The sequence below is a fragment of the Prionailurus bengalensis genome, chromosome A1 (genome assembly GCF_016509475.1).
Source record: "Prionailurus bengalensis isolate Pbe53 chromosome A1, Fcat_Pben_1.1_paternal_pri, whole genome shotgun sequence".
Classification (NCBI taxonomy): domain Eukaryota; kingdom Metazoa; phylum Chordata; class Mammalia; order Carnivora; family Felidae; genus Prionailurus; species Prionailurus bengalensis.
In genome coordinates this window covers 72,523,796-72,543,657 of record NC_057343.1, presented here as the reverse complement: position 1 = coordinate 72,543,657, position 19,862 = coordinate 72,523,796, and the positions used below count along the sequence as shown (strand labels likewise).

Sequence of the window (19,862 nt, the reverse complement as noted above, 5' to 3'; positions counted from 1 at the left end):
ATGTGCTAACTAACTTTATTGGTGGCGATCACTTCACAATATATACGTACGTCGAATCATGTTGTATACCTTATATTTACACAACGTTATTTGTCAAGTATCCCTCAGTAAAGCTGGGGGGGGGAAATGGCCACTCCCATGACCCTTTGCATTTTGGAAGGAGGCTTTGAAAGAAGGAAAGGACAAGGAGGTACAGATTCTGTATCTTAATGGATGGGTCTGCCTTGATACAACAGAAAAGAAGTGCAGCAGAGACTTGTTTTAGTGCTCTGTCACTCTCGATTTTCCTAGTCTTCTATTTTCATAGCCTTATTGTCCTTAGTTTCATCTAAGAGGTTCCTCTTCAGGGAGGTAGGCAGAAGGTTATAGGAAGACACAGAAAGAAGACCTCAGCCAAATCATTTTGGCAACAGGTGGGCATTTGTGCTGATTTGGGTGCACAGAGAGATAAGTCACATAAACTTTAAATCCAGTGTGATTTAAGAAGATACCATGAAATATTAGTGTCTTAGAAATAACTTTTAAAAATAACAAATATTTGGGGGAAATAATACAAAACAAATCCCTGATCTAAGGTATCTCAAGACCAGGCTGTGTAAACAGGTTAATTATTTAAATCCCTGATTTTCCAGGAATTTAAAGATTGCAGGAGGTGATCCTCAGGGTCCACCTAATTCTAACGTAAGCTACTAGACTTGGTGTCAGAAGGCCTGGACCAGCATCTGGCTCTGCTCCTCCATAACCTTAAGCCACTCACTTACCTGCTGCCTTTGCAGCATAGACTGCCCCAAATGGTCACCTGAATAATCTGTTGGTCAATCAGAGCAAAATTTAATACTCATCACAGTGAGGCAGACTCCCACTGCAGCACTCTTAATAATACCTCACAAGAGATAGGTCAGGAGTGGATATTTGTAGGGTTTGGGGTTTGGGTTTAAGTGTTGTTAGTGATTGATATTGGGCAGAATTCTTGATGTAAGAGTTTAGACAGTTTCACAATATATACAAAACATCGAATCATTATTTTGTAATGCTGTAATGTGTGCTATAAGCTAATACAACATTATATGTCAATTATACCTCGTTTATTTTTATTTTTTTTATTTTAGAGAAAGAATGCAAGTGGAAGAGAGGGGCAGAGGGAGAGAGAGAGAATCTTTTTTCTCTTTTTTAAAGTTTATTTTTTGAGAGAGAGCGAGCAGGGGAGGGGCAGAAAGAGAGGGAGAGAGAGAATCCCAAGCAGGCTCTGCACTGTCAGTGCGTAGCCCTATTTGGGGCTCAAACTCATGAACCGTAAGATCATGACCTGAGCTGAAGTTGGATGCTTAACCGACTGAGCTACCCAGGAGCCCTGAGAAAGGATCTTAAGCAGGCTGTGTGCTCAGCGTGGAGCCTGACACGGGGTTCAATCCCACAACCCTGGGATCATGACCTGAGCAGAAATCAAGAGTGAGTCACTCAACTGACTGAACCACCCAGGTGCCCTGATATACCTCAATTAAAAAAAAAAAAAGAGTGTAGGACTCTCCTGGATACACAAGTAACAAGTACGTGTTATGGATAGGTACCATTACTTTTCTGGGGAGGGCGGCACTGGGAGTGAGGGCACAGTAGAGAGGGCATCCCTTTGCCACTCTGTGCCCCAGTGTTCTTTCCACCCCCTCTGGCTCCACCTTTCATTTGTCAGTTGTTCAGTGGAGTTTGCATGTCTGTTTTTCACTTTCCTTCCTGATGTGGGGTGATTTCTGAAAAGAAAGAAATCAGTGGTGAGTTTCTGCTGTCCTCTTCACTCCAGAAATCAATTCTATTCTACCCTTGGATTTTTAGCCATATACATGTATTACCTTTAAAAATAAATACAACTAATTTTTATTTATTTTATTTTTTTATTTTTTTAATGTTTTTATTTATTTTTTGAGACAGAGACAGAGCATGAGCGGGGGAGGGGCAGAGAGAGAGGGAGACACAGAATCTGAAGCAGGCTCCAGGCTCTGAGCTGTCAGCACAGAGCCCAACGTGGCGCCCAAACTCACAGACTGGGAGATCATGACCTGAGCCGAATTCGGACGCCCAACCAACTGAGCTACCCAGGCGCCCCAATACAACTAATTTTTAGAAACAGCATTTAAAAAAACAATGTTTAGGGTTGATGGACCCCGCTGGGCAGGGTCTTGGCCTAAGTGTTGATGAGTACCTATTATTTTTAGGTGATTGGTTTGACCAGTTGAGTGACATATTATCTAGAGACCGGGGCTGGTCCATTAGCCCATAACTCAGACAAATGGATTTTCAGAAAGTTCCTGAAGCTAACAATGAAATTACTTATTGGTTAACGGCCTTACATTCTGAGACAGGAAATTCCTGGAGTGAATAGTAAAGTCATATTGATGGAGAGGCCTGAGTTCTTAGTACTGATAATTAAGCTGCGGGGCTGCGGGGTCTCAGTTCTCAGGGGATCCGTGTTTCCGTTTGAAACAGGATCCACGTTATTCCAGGAAAAAGTATGCTCTATACCTTTACTATGAACAGGAAATTCAAGCCGACAAAGGGAAAAGTCAGAGAGAAAGGGGCCCAGAGTCTGAGGTATTTGAATCATTGGAGTCACCAGTGCCGTCTCCGCATAGTCATCTCTAATTTTTTCATTTGTGTTCTCCTAGGTAGTAATTTTGAAAATTAATCTATGTTGTAAGAAATAGAAAGGAACTTCTCCATATTTATGGGAACTCTGTGAAAGAGACAGAAGTGGGCCATTTTTACAGAACTTGAGAAAATGGTCCCTTGCTTGCCTGCAGGGGATTCACTGGGCGCAAATGGGCATCTGTATTCTCTCTCTCTCTCTCTCTCTCTCTCTCTCTCTCACTCTCTTTATTTTCAAGACTTATCTGGAGAGGATTGCAAGAAAGAGGATGTTCCACCACCTAAACTGTAAAATCCAGGGTTGCTGTTAAATTCACTCTGTTTTGACTTCGCCTGTACTGTTCAGCTCCACTAAAGAAAGCTTCCTTCAAAAAGCAGTGACCTTTTCACTACATCAGAAGATATCAAAACAAATAGCAGTGTGCTTTCAAAAGCGACGCTGCCTCTACTGAGATTTCTCTAATTCAGAGCCCTGAAATTGAGCAAAAATGCATTATCATTCCTGCTAGGCTGAATGCATAGAGAAATGTCAGAATAAAATAATTAAACATTTTATATTACTTTAGAATATTCCATCCCTTTGTGGTTTTCCATCAGTAATTCACTAGTTAGGAAGTGTCTTTATAATCTTTTTTGAATTATCAGCCTAGCATAGTATTTGAATTCTGATATTTGGATCTACAACCAAATCTTCCTTGCCGTGCACTCATATTAATAATTCTTTAAAGTCTAAGGAATAGCCTTTAGTTGAATGCTACTTACTACAAAAAAATTTTAAGTCTATTTAATGACATATGTGGGGTTATTTTTTCTCTAAGAGAATCGTTTTTATGTACAAATGTACAAATTGTACAAATACATTTGCTATACTACTTAAATATAAATAAAATCAGAACACATTTGTTAAGAAACAGATTTTCAAATGACATTAGCTGGATTTTCTTCCGGAAGGAAAGGACTTGCTCATTCAAGAAATACTTCTGCTGCATCTTCTATGCACCAGGCATTTTCCGAGATACTGGACACATAGATTATTCCCTCAAAGAGTTCATATTTGCCCTGAGCACATGATTATGACACTAGTCAGATGGAAGAGTCTTCAGTAATATCTCTAGTTCTGTGAACACAACTGTGACGAGAAAATTCATACAGAGCATAGTCATGGTTCCCTTACTGAGTGACTTTAATAATTGAAATCATTTATCTAAAATGTCTCATAAAATAAAGTGTTTTGTCCCCTAAACTATGTTTACATTATGGCATGAAAATGCCTTCCCAACATGAAGATAGAGGAGTAGGAAAAGGGAAATGGGAAAAGAATGAATAATGAATATTTTTTTAAGACCCACATATGATGCTAAGATCTTACACGTATTATCTCAGTCAATCTGTACAATACACCTATTTAGGAAAAATACTATCATTACCCCTATGTTATGCGTGACAAAACTGAGTCTTAGACTAGGTAAGTACTTTCTCCCAAGATCACAAACCATAGAAATGGTCTTGGGTATCACATCGATACCAACTACAATCTGATTTCCCAATTAGGCAGCCATATTTATGTGTCCTCAACAACTTATGAAACTAATCTCTCCCGTTTACTGGAAGATGACTGTGCACTAAACACTGTACTATTTTACAACCTCTGTCTCATTAGGTCCTCATAGCAAACCCTGAAAGACAAGGAAGGACTATTAGCTCTGTTTTAGAGAGGAAAAATTAAGTCTCAGGAAGCTTAGCTAACCTGCCTAAATCACCTTGTCTAATGAATCAGGGAGCCAGAGAACCAGGAATCAAACCCTGGTCGGTGTAACTCCAAAATCCATGTATTAACTATGACTCTGTGCTTTTAAATTATAGAGGATCCTTTGTTTTCATCCACTCTATGGACAACCCCTAAGGCCTTTGTTTTTCCCATACTCATGAGTGCTTCTCAGGGTGTACAAACATGTTATGCATCATACAGAGTTGCCAGGTCAAGGGGAAATTAGAAGCTGAAATCTAGCCCCCACTGTACCTGCTAAGGCACACCCTCCTTGCCAGGCAGTGACCCTGGCATAGGACTACATCTCTCCAGAGGAACAGGCCTCTTTTCCCAATTTATGCAAAGGTACTATGTGGTCTACAGGCATCCTTGCTGTCTGGGGCAGCTTAAGTATTTAGGACCATAACCGTCTCCAATCTCATTCCTCTCCCTCCATATTCTCCATAAAACTTCCTGTGGTAGAGAGGAACCAGCTTTAGCCATCTGGGGCTAATAGAGGTGTCTTCATGGAAGATCTTTTGCTGGGTATCTGTTGCAACTCCAACCTTGGGCCCTGATGGATAAGTCAGCTCAGGAAAGCTCATATCTGGACTGAAATTGTGTGGCCTTCTTGACTCTGAGCTACAAAGGTCACCTCATTCTTGTTCAAATCCAAATAGTCACATAGAGTATGCTGTGGCAGTATAGTAGAAGTGGAAAGAGGACAGGCTTTGCAGTTAGCCATGCTTGGCTTTGAATCCTCTGAGTCATGGTTAAGTCCTTGGAAAGTCTCAATTTCTTATGCCTTTCAAGTGGAGGTATAAGCAACCTCATAGGAGTAAATGAGCAGTGTCTATCACTTACTCAGTGGCTCAGTAGCCAGTCTGGGTTGGCATTCTGGCTCCACCCTTGTGCTAGTCTTGCTAACATTAAAAGCATCATCAGCTCATTTGTTCACATCATTTGGTGGATATACTCCCAAACTAATAACATAGACTCATCAACCAGAGTTGGCATCACCTGTAACTGACTGAAAGTCTTGGGAATGGAGACCCACGGTCTTTGAAATGTCTCAAGTGCAACTATGACATTCTCTGCTCTGCTTGGATGGGCCAGGAAAAAAATGGTCTTATCTCAGAATTGGGAGACCTAGCCAAACAGGTAGAGACAAGCATGTTGCAAAGAAAAGGAAGAGTGGGACGTTGAGGGCATGGTCACAGGTGTTGGTAAAGGTGAGCCTGATTGACTTGGCAGGTGGAAGAGTGAGAGTAGGATTTAAATCAAGATCTCTGCAGGATAAGAGAGGCTGGTGATTCGGGCATGAGGAATGGCTGGAAGAGAACATAGACCTGCCCTCAGAGGCACCATTAGCAGAAGAACAATACTGCCATGGTGGAGACAAGCGTGACATTGTCTTCTGCATGGGTTGTAAGTGCCTACCTGGAACTTAGGTGTGTGCATCACTTTGGAGCCCCGCAACTTCTAGGCGGTGAGGACTTAGCTAGGGCTCCTCTTTCATAGGCTGTAGGCTGAATGAGAGTGTTTTTGTCCTCTGGCCTTTTGGGTCCTGTTCTCCCACGGCTGCCTCCCTGGGGCTCAGGACAGATGAACTGACACCTGGGCTCTCCTCTAGAACAGAAGCATCTAGGTCACATTCCTCTGGAAGACAGATGAGCCTGATATTACAGAGACTGAGGAGATGGTGGAGTTTTCTAGAGGAAGGAGTTCAAATTAACCCCCTGTGAAGCCCTCCAAGGGGCCACCTGTTCCTGTGCACATCATTAGCTATATGACAAGGGAAATTTGAGGAAAGGACAAACGGCCCTCTTCATTCTTATTCTGTCCTCCGCTGTCTAGACCCAGAGCTCCCAGCTCTCTGAAGCTGGCCCAATTAAATGGAAATCTAAGGGAGCTTAATAATGCAAAGCATTAGCATCTTACCCCGCGAGTGCTCCTTCCCATCTGACAAGCTCTCCTTTTCAAATTCTTGTTTCATCATTCAGCCTAGCAATTCAGCAGCTTTGGATGAGGTCATGTTAGTTTCCTGCAGCCCCACATTCTGGGCCCGACTAGCACCGCTTGCAGGGGCTGAGTGCTTTGTAGCCTCTCACAGATCTTCCCGTTAGACTTGCCAACCGCTCAGTGGAATGCGATCCAGCACAGGAGAGGATGCTAGAAGGACCCTGCAGGTGAGAAGAAGCACAGGTACCCATGAAGCTGAGTTTTGGTCAGCCTCCTGACAGAGCAATAACTCTTTATGGCAAACATTTGGTAAGAATCACCCAAAGTTTTTGGGAAACAGAGTATCAGGTATTAATATACTCAATATTAATAAAATATTAAATTATTAACATCTAATTTATTAAAGATTCTGTTAACATATGTAATGTATTTGTAGATATTAACGTATTGAATACTAATTATTAATATTGAATATATTACCATCAAAACATTGAATATTAATCAAATATGTAATTAAATATTAGATATTTTCATAACTATTTATCTGTGATTCTATTAAGGCTGCTTCATTGTTGGTTTTTCTTATTTATGAGATTTAAAAACTCTTGTAGACTAGTTGAAAGACCATTTGGAGGGGCGCCTGAGTGGCGCAGTCGGTTAAGCGTCCAACTTCAGCCAGGTCACGATCTCGCGATCTGTGAGTTCTGGGCTGATGGCTCAGAGCCTGGAGCCTGTTTCTGATTCTGTGTCTCCCTCTCTCTCTGCCCCTCCCCCATTCATGCTCTGTCTCGCTCTGTCCCAAAAAAAATAAATAAACGTTGAAAAAAAAATTTAAAAAAAAAAAGACCATTTGGAGATACAGAGACTAAGTTAAGTATATGGAACTTAAGTGTATTCAGAGAGCAATGAGAAGATAAGATCTGTGGGTATATGCATTTGTATAAAACATAAAGAGGCAAAGAGGCCAAATAGAACTTCATTTAAGCAAAATAATATATATATTTTTGCTTTTTTAAAATCAAACTTTCCGGAGTGCCTGGGTGGCTCGGTTGGTTGAGCATCTGACTTTGCCTCGGGTCATGATCTCAGGGTTTGCGGGTTCAAGCCCCGCCCCACCCCCCCACCCCCGGCCGCTGGGCTCTGTGCTGACAGCTCAGAGCCTGGAGCCTGCTTCGGATTCTGTGTCTCCCTCTCTCTCTCTGCCCTTCCCCTGCTCATGCTCTGGCTCTCTCTTTCTCTCAAAAATAAACACTAAAAAAAAATTTTTTTAATTAAATCAAACTTTCCTTGAACTTTTCTTAGTTTCATTGAGATATAATTGACATATAACACTGTATTAATTTCAGGGGTACAACATAATAATTCGAGGAGATTTGTATGTATTATGAAATGATTATCACGAGAAGTCTAATTAACATCCATTATCATACACAGTAAAGTAATATATTTCAAAGACGTTTTCCTAGTTGTTTCCTGATTTGTGGTAATCAAAATATGTTATATTTCGTTGAGATTGCACATGATTTGTACATTATTACAAAGTGATTATAATTGTGCTATGGATCAGGAGAGCTACTATTAAATTTTACCCAACAGATGCAGCAAACTATTTTAACAGGGTTTCTCTTTTACTCTTTTATCATTGGCAATAAGTACTATAAGAAAATTCATCTCAGTAGAAAAATTGGTTCATATGGTTTCTGCAACATTTGCAAAATTTCATTTTTGTTATAATAAAAAGTTCAATCTTTACATTGTAATTTACGTTTTTCTGAGACAGATGGAGCATTACCAAATTTAAACCCTAGTGTGGTGTGGGGTTTCAGACATTCTATTTGCTGAATTTTAATAGATGCACTAAAGGCATGGATTGCCCACTAGCTGATTGTCTTTTTTATTTATCATACCTGCATACGATAAGACACTAAGGCTTCTTTTATGTTTCAGTCTACAACAAGGTTCTGGTTGCCCACATGTTTACATGTGTGCTTATGACAACATTGTTATGAATAGCACAAGACTGGAAAGAACAAATCTGCTGTTGCTATTAAAGAGCCATATCCATTTACTCGGGACTGGGCCCATTCACAAAGGAGTGGGGTAGTCACTCCATAAAAATGCAGCTTTTTCCTCACCTCAGCAAGAGGCCATTACAGAGGAGCTCACCTGTTAATGTCCGCTGTTGTCTTCACTTTGGAGGATCTCATTGTCACTCTCCTGGAGGCAGGTGAGAGCCCTTTCCAGGAAATACTCATCCCCCATTCTCTTACACCATTCTACAGCCACGGTTTCCGTAATTACCACAGAAGGACTGTTTTCCTGTTTTCTGTCGATGTGATTACATTATATTGACCAACATCTGATAATACTTTGCAGTGTGTTAACTTGTGGAGCCCAAGGTTGGAGTAAAATCCCTCCAATGTAATGCTCTGCAGATTTACACTGCAGTTCCTTTAGATGGTAATTACGCTTAATACCAGATGGTTTCATGCAATCTAACTTTTCTATAATGAATGAAAATAATTTGAAGACTCATAGGCCTCTCTCTTTCATTACAGAATGTACAGGCTTTTCCCACACCCTTGTTCTGGAACATTAAGAAAGAAGATATGGAGAGAGAGAAGAAAGAAACCGAGGACCCCCTGCTACTATTTCTATAAACAACTAGTGGTGTTTAAAGGCTAATAAAGCTCCAAAGATCTCTCTTATAACCATAATCTTTGGGCCAATTTAAAAATATTTGTGATGGAGAAATGTCAAGAAAAATAGAGACAATTTCTTAAGACATGATTCTCTTCCCTCCACCTCCATAAAAGACTATATATATATATATATAGCTGTCATATAAGAGGCAATTGAAATTCCACAGCACAAAGGCAATGCAGAGAGAGGAAGAAAAAAAGAATCAATCTTTCATATGTTTTTTTCAAAGGCTTGGCAAGAAACCAGGGGTAATATTTTTGCAACTGGGAATGTGTGTTTGCTGAAGAATATTCCCACATTTGAATCATCGTCAGGGGTCCTAGTCTTGTTTTACTTTCAAAGGTAGAGAGGGCATAACATTAACCCCAACTGGGAAAAGGAAAATGCCTCACTGTAATTCTCCTCCAGGGAGCAGGAATAAAGGGATTACACATGCCTGCATAATGGAGAATTTCCTCACTCAGACAAGACAAAAGACTTCATTATTTTTCACCAGACACTTGAAGCCTTGTGCGTCCCAGTTCCAGAAGACAAGCAGGCAGACCAATTTGTTTTGTATCAGACCACTAGATGGAGTTTCTAAGAAACTGGCTTGCTAGTACTTGCCATCATGAAGAGATATGGGGAAGATGATGAGATCCTAATACCACAACTCTGTGGTCTTTCCCCTAAGGAAAGCTAGACTGTCCCTCAAGTTCGTGGTGTGTATTTTCAATACTATCTATCAGCTTTGCTTTTTCTCTAGGCAACAAATAAGTGAATGTTTTCATCCTGAAAATGTATTTCTTTTACCTTCAGGGGAGACCAAAAGGCATCTAAATTCTAATGAAAAATTTAAAGTGGCAAAATATAACTTAATTGAATATTCAAATACTTTTCCTTCTGACTAGGTCTATTACTGAGGAATTTTAATGATGTGTGCATTCTTATTGGTAAAGTTGTAAAAGTCTCAAAATCCTTACTTATTTACTATTTCAGCTCGGTAGTAGATTCATATAAGACACCGTGTATGGGGACCATGTTCCCAGGGACAGATCAGATCTCCCATTTAAGAAATTGAAATGAGTTCAGCTCTGCCTCATGTAGGCTTGAAGGTCTCCCTTCACAGTCACAGAGACTATAGATAAAGATTTATAAATTTTCTACCTGCAAGAAGCAATGTCTGATTTTTTTTTTTTTATTACTCTCTCAGGGCCTCATCTGTTATAGGTGTGCAGCCCATTTCTTGAGTAGCACAGTATTCTAACTGGAGATAAAATCACCTTCCCCTTTGAAAAGCATATTTCAAACACATGCGGTGTGTGCTATTTGTGATTATTTCCGTGCCTCATAAGCGTGAAATGATCCAAAAAAAAATTAAAATGTTTGATCTTCGCAATATTTCACGATTTACTCATTTCACAAATATTTATTAAGCACCTACTGTGTACAAGGCGAAGTAACAAGTGAGCAGTAACTAAGTCAACCTCTGCTCTCTTAGAGCTTTTTGGAGTGAGGCCCACACAAGGAACTGAAAGACCAAAGAGGTTGACTGGCCGGAGCGGGGGGGGGGGTCCCTGATGGTAAAAGATGAGGCAGGTCCTATGGGACTTTGAAGTCATGCTGAGCTTCTTGTCTTAGTCTTACTCTGAAGAGCAATAGGGTTGTTGAAGACTTTAAGACAACAATGACAACTGTCTTAGTTGCCAATTGCTGTGTAACAAGTGACTCCAAAGGTTGGTGATTGAAATAACACAGATTAATCTCACAGCCTCAGTGAGGAACATGGGTGTGGCTTAGCTGGGTCTCTCATAAGGTTGCAGGCCTTTTGACTTGCCTGGGAAGAATCCCCTAACTAGCTCACTGTCACCGGTCTTTTTTTTTTTAAGTTTATTTATTTATTTTGAGAGAGACAGAGAGGGGGTGAGTTGAGGAGGGGCAGATTGAGGAGTTGAGGAGGGCAACTGCCCTGAGGAGGGCAGTTGAGGAGTTGAGGGCAGTTGAGGAGAGAGATTGGGAGACAGAATCCCAAGCAGGCTCCACACTGTTCAGCACGGAGCCTGATGTGGGGCTCAAACCCATGAAACCATGAGGTCATGACCTGAGCTAAAACCAAGAGTCTGACGCTCAACTGACTGAGCCACGCCGGCACCCCTCTCATGGTTCTTAATAAGATTTAGTGCCTCACTAGCAGTTAAATAAATGCTTTGATTCCTCATGCTCTGTTAATGGAAGACCACCCTCATTCCATAACAAGGGAATCTCTCCACAGAACATCTCACGACATGGCAGCCTGCTTGGGCAGGTCTTTTGTGACCTATCCCATCCCATTTGCCTTACATCGGTGAGGAGCAAGTTGCCCACATTTCTGGGTTGCACAAGGGCATGAAAACCAGGGAGGAGGTATCACTAAGGGCCATCTGAGAAACACCTACACAGTAACATTGCAGGTGTTCATTTCAGACGTCATGTGGCTGGGGATAATAATGCAACATGTTTATTGAGCGTGGATGCATAGAGACAGGTTAAGAAGCTGCAGCTCTAGTCCGTAACATATATCGCTGTTGAGCAGAGTCAGAACAGAGGAGACTTACCCCCCAGTGTGAACCTCTATCACATTTGCTTTTCTGTCCTCCACCCTCTGTCGAACGTTTTAATACCAACCATGGCATGGGGCGAGACAGAAAAGTAAATAATAGCAACTAAAATGTAAACAGAGTGTCAGTGTTTCCAAAGACTGGCACATTCATAATCATAGTTGGTCCTCCCAACTCACTCCCTATGAAGTTGCTGGAAGAGGTGTTCTTGTTCCCCATTTTACATATAGGACACGGAGGCTCAGAGAATGCCCATCACCTGCCAGAGGTCCCACAGCCAGCAAAGGCTGAGGTCGGAACTGCGCAGTCCTAAACCTTGGTGTTCTCAAATCGACTCCTCCATTAGTCTTCAGTCCAAGGCAAAAGTTTCTGTTCAAGCCCTGATGCTGGGTAGGAAAGTACTAACCTGATGTGCTAATTGAACCTTGAGACTAGCAAGTTCGAGAACCAGTCCCACACCTCCCTCAGCGTCCTGTGCTCTCCTTATACCTTCACCTCCCCGCCTTGCACTTACCCATTCTGTCCCCTGGCTCTGCTCATGGGTGTGCCAGCAACTGCATTTCCTAGAACACGAGGACAAGTGATCAAACGGCCCCCTAAAGAACTCACTGCCTAATAAGGGAGGTGACCAATGATGACCAAATGCCATAAGTGTTGAACAAGTGTGGTTAATAACATGCTACAGAAACATGGAACATAAAACATTTCTCTTGTGGGTGAATATTCATTTCTCACTTTATGTTACTTATCAGGACTCATTTATGTCTGAGTTTGTGACTATATTACACATGTCAGAAATACTTTTTGGTAGTTCGTAGTTTGGATTACAATATATGCTTGTGTATAATAAAATTGTATTTCCTTTTGAAAATAATAAAACAAACTCCTACCATACTTCCGTGTGAACCTTGGCACATTGTATTAGAGAATGGGTAACGTCTTCATGGAATTCGATCGTGCCAGATTGAAGTGAATAATTTTCTACCAAGGCTGTTATTTTCCAAAATAACAAAATATTGTACATTATTAAAGAAGGTGATAATGGCTTATGTATCAGGCTGTTTTCTTTATGCAGAAACATCATAATATGACCTTCTTTCTCTACCTGCTTCAATGTCCAGATGTCCTCAGGGCAGAGCTATTATGCAACTTCTTTCCTTCCTCCCTACATCTCCTCTCCTATCCCAGATTTATGTCTTTCCATATGAATTCCTCCTTTCATCCGTAGGAAACCCATTTTGGGCAGCTAGCTTTTTTGTATAATGTAATTAGATTTTTCCCTTGTTTTCCTTTAGACAGATTTATGTATCTGTAGAAAAGTTGTTTCTTCTATACTATTACCTGTTGTTTTTATGGGAAAATTATCATAGACAAATAGCTAGTTATTAACTATAATGGATACAGTGTGAACAAGAGGATTTTGAATTTTAACGTAAGTAACATCCACCACCATCCTTAGAAGAGGAATAAAAGCCTTCAAGAGCCTTCAGATGAACTGCCTTTCACGTGCCCAACCTCAATCCCTGCAAATTGCCTTAACCCAAGTGTTTATATAGCCATTTGCTAGATGAATGTGGCCCCTAGTTTTCAGCTAAGAAACTCTAGCATTTACCTATAGTTTCCTACTTCAAAAACCACTGGATATGCAAAGGCAAGAGTGAGCTATCAGAGCATTTGGTCTGAGAAGAGACTCAACAAGAGGGCTGCTAAAAGAAAATGGAGATGGTTGTTGACCTTTATTTTGGACCAGACATGGCAGCGGTGCTGGGGTGCATGGCTGGCATAGGGGTCAGAGACAGTCACACTAAGCCTGAGGCACCAAAGGCGACCTCTTCACACCATGGAAAGATCGCTGCGTCTGCCTGATTTCACTTTGCTCAGGTCACGAGGGTACGTTTGGAGTTCCAGGAAAAGAGGCAGTGGGTAAGAATTCCTCTGTTCAGAGAACACAAGGCTCTGGCAGAGTCCCCTGAGTGAAGAAATGAAAACCACCAAGGTGTAGCCTTGGCTCGAGCAGAACTCTGAAGTCACTCGTTAACGCGATTTTACTGGCTCAGAGTTGGTGAGCCCAGTGTTCTTTTTCTCATCACTATCTGGTTTGAAATTGTACTAACAAACACTGTTATATACACAGAAGAAAGTGATAGGAAGAGGAAATGGAAGCCAATGCTTTTATATATTTTATGCATAGAAGTGGCTATCTTAGTCTGATGAAGCACATGTTTTCTGGTTGCAGAGTCGAGCTAAAAACCAGTCCCCCTCACCCTGAACTCAATGAGTTACTCATACAGAGAACAAAGATTCACATGTCACATGTATGGTTGAAATTCCAGCCCATTTTACGATTAGGTTCTCAATTCTCTAGATAGACCCCAGTGGGAAAGAAAGGACTGATCTTGAGCCAGAAAGGAAAGGGGGGTTGCCTTCTCACCACACTTCAGCCTTGCTGTTGGTGGAGGGGATGGAAGAGACCCCATGGGATTCGGAGTCTTTCCAATGGTGAGCACACCTCCACCCTCCGTTGGGACCTTCCTGTCTTGTTCAGTCAGAGGAGGGAGTCTCAGTAGGATCCACAGAGCCACCCCAGTGGGCGTGGGTGTGTTAAGATGACTTGGGTGCTGGGACATCCGTGAGGTTCTGGAGTCAGTAGATGCATTCCCAACTCTTTCCCGGCAAGAATGCCTGGGCCTGCTCACACTGGGCTGTGGGGCAGACACCAGCAGTCCCTTATCACAGGCAGCTCAAGGCCAGAGAAGTTCTTCCACTTCAGACGTAGCACGGACGACGGCCAGCTCAAACTTGTATACTGTAATCAAGTTGTATGTGTTTTGTATTTAAGGCCTAAGGGCTCAACTGCTTTAGCGGGGAGTCTTGTGACAAAAAATAAAGGTTACTAAGACAGTGCCTATAGGTTAAGCCTTGACGTTTACACAAATAGGAGGGATCTATAGATCTATGCCAGGATAACACTCTTCTCCAAATGGATGTGCTCAGGATGCTTCATGATTTGCAGTCCTTAGTCCGAAAAATAAATCTTAGTATACATAATATGAGATCGTGCTAAACCTTTGTGAATTCAGCCTAACTTATAAATGCACCTTCCTATGCGACACCATTCTAGTCATGGAACTAAGCACGGTCTATCACTGCCATAAATCCTTGGTTTTTTATAAGATTTTGACTCTGGATTTTATCTCAAAATGGTCCATGTGCTTATTGAACTAAGAAGAGTGATTTGGGGTGGGGGAGGGGGTGGGAGTTGCTTCCTGTAACTCCTTTCCGTTCATCGGATTTGCATGATTTTCATGGGTATTTACCATAATTACCTTCATTGGCATCAAAAGCATTTTTAGCTACTTGAATATACACATGATATCATAAGAGCTGCTTAGAAGTATGCTAAACAGAAATGGATATTTTTCTTGAAGATCTTAACTCCGAGACAGTGATGATATAATTCAAAGTCAATCTAGATACACATTTTAGGAAACGTAAATATGAAAGTTTTATGTAAAGCAATGACAGAAGTTATGTGTTCAAGTGTTGAATAAATACAGCATCATAAGATTTGCATATCATAAAATCATTGCATTGGAGGTCTGTGAGTTTTCTTTGAGATCAGGGTCATGTCCTCACTTTACCAATAAGAAAACTAAGCCCAAAGGTCACTCAACTAGTCCGTGTCGCCTGTGGAACACAGGCCTCCGAGTCCCCTGTATTATTTTCTTTCCACTTGACTGCTACATCAAGGGAATCGTTGTAATTTCCAGTTGGAGAGAACTTTCTGGAAAAGAAATTTTGTTTTCTCTTCAAATCATTCACACCCCAAGTGTCGAGTCACCCCATTGTCTTCCCTCATTAGCAAATCTGAAACTATACCAGCCTAGGTATGGTTTAAAGAGGGAATGCCTTAAAAAAGCATCAGAGTTTCATGATTCCAGAGAAAGTAGTAACTGGTTACCTGTAAGCCATAGACTTTAGACTGAGGTTTCTTTAGGTATTAATCACAGCTGTAATTGCTTGTCTTTACCACTAACTTTTGCCTCTAACTTTATGCTTTCCTATTGTCCTGGAGTTCTGCAAAATCTCCTTGGAACATATATTCTATCATCCCAGAGGCCTGGGTGGACAAATCCTTCCCCAGAGGGCTGTTATTAGAAACCTCCTTGTCTAAATGCAAAACCAACATCATGCCTACCTATGGTTAGGCTGGCCCTACCACTAGCAGAATCCTGATGGCAGCTCTCCCCTTGGGTAGGGGGAGGCAGGTCGTGGTGGGCAGGAGATTTCTGTTTATTTTCTAGCACCACCGCGAAGCTCTGACAGTTCTGCTTTGTAAGTGTTCTTGACACAGAGCCTCAAGCCCATTTTCCTTTACGGTTATGGGTCATTTGCTGTGTTTTGCCTTATCATTGGTGTTTCCTTAAAAATAATAAGAATAATGAGCAGTTATGTATTATTCATCCCAAGTGTACAGATCATGCATTTATCTCGGGCTCCTTCTTTTTTTTTTTCCTAGAGCTTGCACTCGACAGCGCATGCTGAGCGGATCATTTGAGGGGCAGCCAGCAAAGGAAAGGTCAATTCTCAGTGTGCAGCATCATATCCGCCAAGAGCGCAGGTAAATATACTGGGAGACAAGGCTGCAGAGAAACCAAGGAAAGGAGTTTTACAGGAAATGTTCTCTGTGCGCAGCCCTGGTTAGCAGACAGGCGTGGGTGAGGAACTTTGTTCTGTTTGCCAATGGCAACCATGATGAAACTCACAATCAGTTTCAAAGATTCAAAAAAATCTCGCAAAAACCTTTTCCTTGGTGATGGCCAAATTCTTGCTTTTAAGATCAGAAGGAAAAATTCTGAAATTTTCTAGATGGGATCAAAAGCATTTGAATAAACTAAAGCTTCTGCTGAAAAGAGATAATAAGTATTTGTGATGTGTGTCATTGTGATGTGTGTTATCAACAGAAAAGTTGATTTATTTTGTTCTCATAATGGTCATTGCTTGAAAGTCAAAATTTGGTCTTAGATGTATCGCTCTGTTGGTTGTGGTTGTTTTAGATCACTAAGACATGGATCCAACAGCCAGAGGATCAGCAGGGGGAAATCTCTTGAAACCCTGACTCAAGATGTAAGTTCTAAGCAATGCTTTGGATTTGGGAAGCATGATTATGAAAATTCATTTCGATGACTGTTTAGACAATTCCAGCACCTGTGTCCTTCTGTCACATTGTCCTGTCTCCATAAGACTTTATGCCAGAGGGAATCAGGAAACTCAAGAAGCAAATTCAATGGACAGTACAGAAGAGTGACCGTTAACTGTACAAAAATCCAGACATCCCACAAAACACATGTCTTCATTAAGATAGGCTGGGTGGCTCAGTCGGTTGAGCATCTGACTCTCAATTTCAGTTTAGGTCATGATCCCAGGATCATGAGATCAAGCCCCCTATCAGGCTCCATGCTGAGTGTGGAGCCTGCTTGAGATTCTCTCTCTCTCTCTCTCTCTCTCTCTCACTCGCTCTCCCTCTGCCCCTCCCCCACTCATGCTCTCCCTCTCTCTCTCTCTCTCCCCCCCAAAATAAATTATAAAAAATTTTAAAAATTCAAAAATATAAATAATAAAGATGACAATACAAAAGTGATGTGTCAGTTGCATTTAACAGACATTAAAAACACTTAAAGCATTTTATAGAATTGATTTGCATCATAAACTTTAAACATTTACTGATTCCCAAATATTCCAGAATCTAGAGCCAGTGTCTAATTTCAGGGCTTTACATACTAAGAAATAAAATGTGATTTATAGAAGAATTTTTCTGTCAAAGACTGCATAATATTTCCCAAGAATTTCTTTGTTCTTCGACACTATGTCACTCATTTATTTATTAATGGACTCAAAAAATATTTACCAAGTGCTTATCACGTGCCAGGCCCTGTTCTAAGTGATGAGGAGTAGTGGGGAAAGAAGACAAAACTTCTGCCTTCCCGAAGCTTACATTCCAGGAAAAGAGACAAAAACTAAACAAGGAAACAAATATATAATCATTTCTGGGGGTGTTTTTAACTTATTGCCCATTATGTCTTCATTGCTGTGACAGTTTTGCTCTGTACTATAAAGAACAATCAAATAATGTATAGAAACCAAAGATGGAGATTTGGGGGCAGGAAATTCTAGAGAAGATGGTCAGTGTTGGCGCCTCTGTATCAGACCAGAGACCCGAACGAAGGGAAAAAACAAGCCACATGAAAACCCAGGGAAACCCACGCAACCAGAACTCTAACCTCTGGGTTAGACTTGCAAGCGGCTGTATCATGCCGATTTCTAAAAGAGACTTGAAAAGTACACATTAAGTAATTATCATTACTGGAGTCCTCATTAAAATACAGGTCTTGAGTCTGGCTAAATTGGCAGAGTCCTGAATGTTCAGAGCCAAGGATGGTGTTTGAGAAAGGAGGTCTAGAAAGAGAAAGGTAGCAAGCCTTAGGGGTTTTGGGGTTTTGCTTGTCTTTTTTTTTTTACCACTTTATCTCTTATTGTTAAGATTTTCTGGAGTTTCCAGCATAATCCAACTGCTTTCAATCTGTAGAAACTTCTGCCTTAAACTCTCTTAAGTGTTCCAGGCACAATTGACAATGGAAGACGTTGGTGATGAGAACCCCTGATACCATCATTACCCAATTTACAAGGTTCTAATTGGCAGACACATCTGTTAGCGCCATGATTTTTAAGGCAGAGCTCTGTCTGATATGATCTACCATATTATCTGCATGGAATTGTGATCGGATCCAACACATGGCCTGTATACATTTAATTTGAGGACCAGGCACGTTGCATGGAGAAGATTTCTAGGAGAGAATTCAGAGAGGCAACACTAGTTCAAAGCACTTCCCTTCAGTGTGATTCAGTAGAAATATATAGTCTACTTAAGAACCAAATTAGAGCACAGCTTTGAAAACATGTGTTTAAATATACACAACAAAAGGCCCTGAATAGTCTCAATTCCAGAGGCTTAGTTCTTCTTCAAAGACTTTTTATGCTCTTTTCTACACAGGCATATAATGAAAACCCATCTCCCATCTTCTCCACAGCAAAAGGTTATGAAGTTCTGCTAATTTCCTAAGAAATCCCCCCTGATGTCATTTCCTCCATAACAGAAGCAATTTAAAACAGAGCTTCAGTTGTCTCACTTATTCCAAATGATAGAAGATACAGATAATTAAATCTAAGGAATAGTTGTGATAATATCTATCAGGTTATTTGAGCAATGGCCATCCATCTCCCAGGGAGTGAAAATCAGAGTCAGGGTCCTACATGCCCAGGCCCTCTCCCACCCTTCTGGCCTCATTGTCTCCTACCATGTGGACGCTCACCCACAGGGCACGCTGGCTGGGCCGCACACAGGCAGACCCACCTCTCCTCTGGAAGAGCACATTTTTGCAGATACACAGCGACCTGCATATCCTTCCAGCCTACAATCAAATAACATCTTTTTATTGAGGTCTGCTCTGACCTGTTTAAAGTTGGAGCCTTCTAGAGGCGCCAGGGTGGCTAAGTCTGTTGAGCGTCTGACTTTTGGTTTCAGCTCAAGGTCATGATCTCATGGTTTGTGAGATCGAGCCTGTGCTGACAGGGCAGAGCCTGCTCAAGATTCCCTTTCTCCCTCTCTCTCTGCCCCTCCCACACACTCTTTCTCTAAATAAATGGACAAGCTTTAAAAAAAAAAAAAAAAAAGATTTAAACTTGGAGCCTCCTAGCACTCTCTGTCCCCTTTGCTTTTTACCATAACACCAAACATTTTCTAACTCTCCCCATATTGTGTTTGAATTTTTATCTGTCTTACCTGACTAGAACATTAGCCCCACAGAGCTGGGTTTTATCCTTTATTTTTGCCTTTTGCCATACCCCCAGCACTACAACAGGGCCTGGCACATAATAGGTTCTCAATAAATATTTCTATTTTTAAAAAAAATACCCTTTAGAAGGAAAAAAAAATACCCTTGCTAAGATGACTGTGGCCACTAAAAATGTATATGTTAAAATAAAGGTATTTCTTTCAGTTTCTTATAGGTGATATTTTCAGGCCTTCAGAAAAATCTTCCATTTTTATATGCCCCTTTTATTATATTTCTAGCATTCCAATACAGTGAGATACAGAAATGCACAAAGAGAAGACAGTGAAATAAAGATGATCCAGGAAAAAAAGGAACAAGCGGAAATGAAAAGGTACGGGGTCCTAC

The 19,862-nt window shown here is 41.1% G+C and overlaps 1 protein-coding gene across 5 annotated transcripts in view; it reads left to right on the top strand.

Annotated features, from left to right (window-relative positions):
- Window positions 1–19,862, top strand: part of NALCN (sodium leak channel, non-selective) — a 317,213-nt gene that overhangs the window by 251,850 nt on the left and 45,501 nt on the right. For 4 of the 5 annotated variants that reach the window (XM_043582614.1, XM_043582617.1, XM_043582616.1 and 1 more), the window contains 3 exons: window positions 16,145–16,246; window positions 16,683–16,752; window positions 19,757–19,848. In XM_043582614.1, the coding sequence (XP_043438549.1) occupies window positions 16,145–16,246; window positions 16,683–16,752; window positions 19,757–19,848 (264 nt within the window). Of the gene's footprint in view, window positions 1–8,486; window positions 8,574–16,144; window positions 16,247–16,682; window positions 16,753–19,756; window positions 19,849–19,862 lie in introns of all 5 variants that reach the window. The other variant, XM_043582618.1, reaches the window with a different exon arrangement.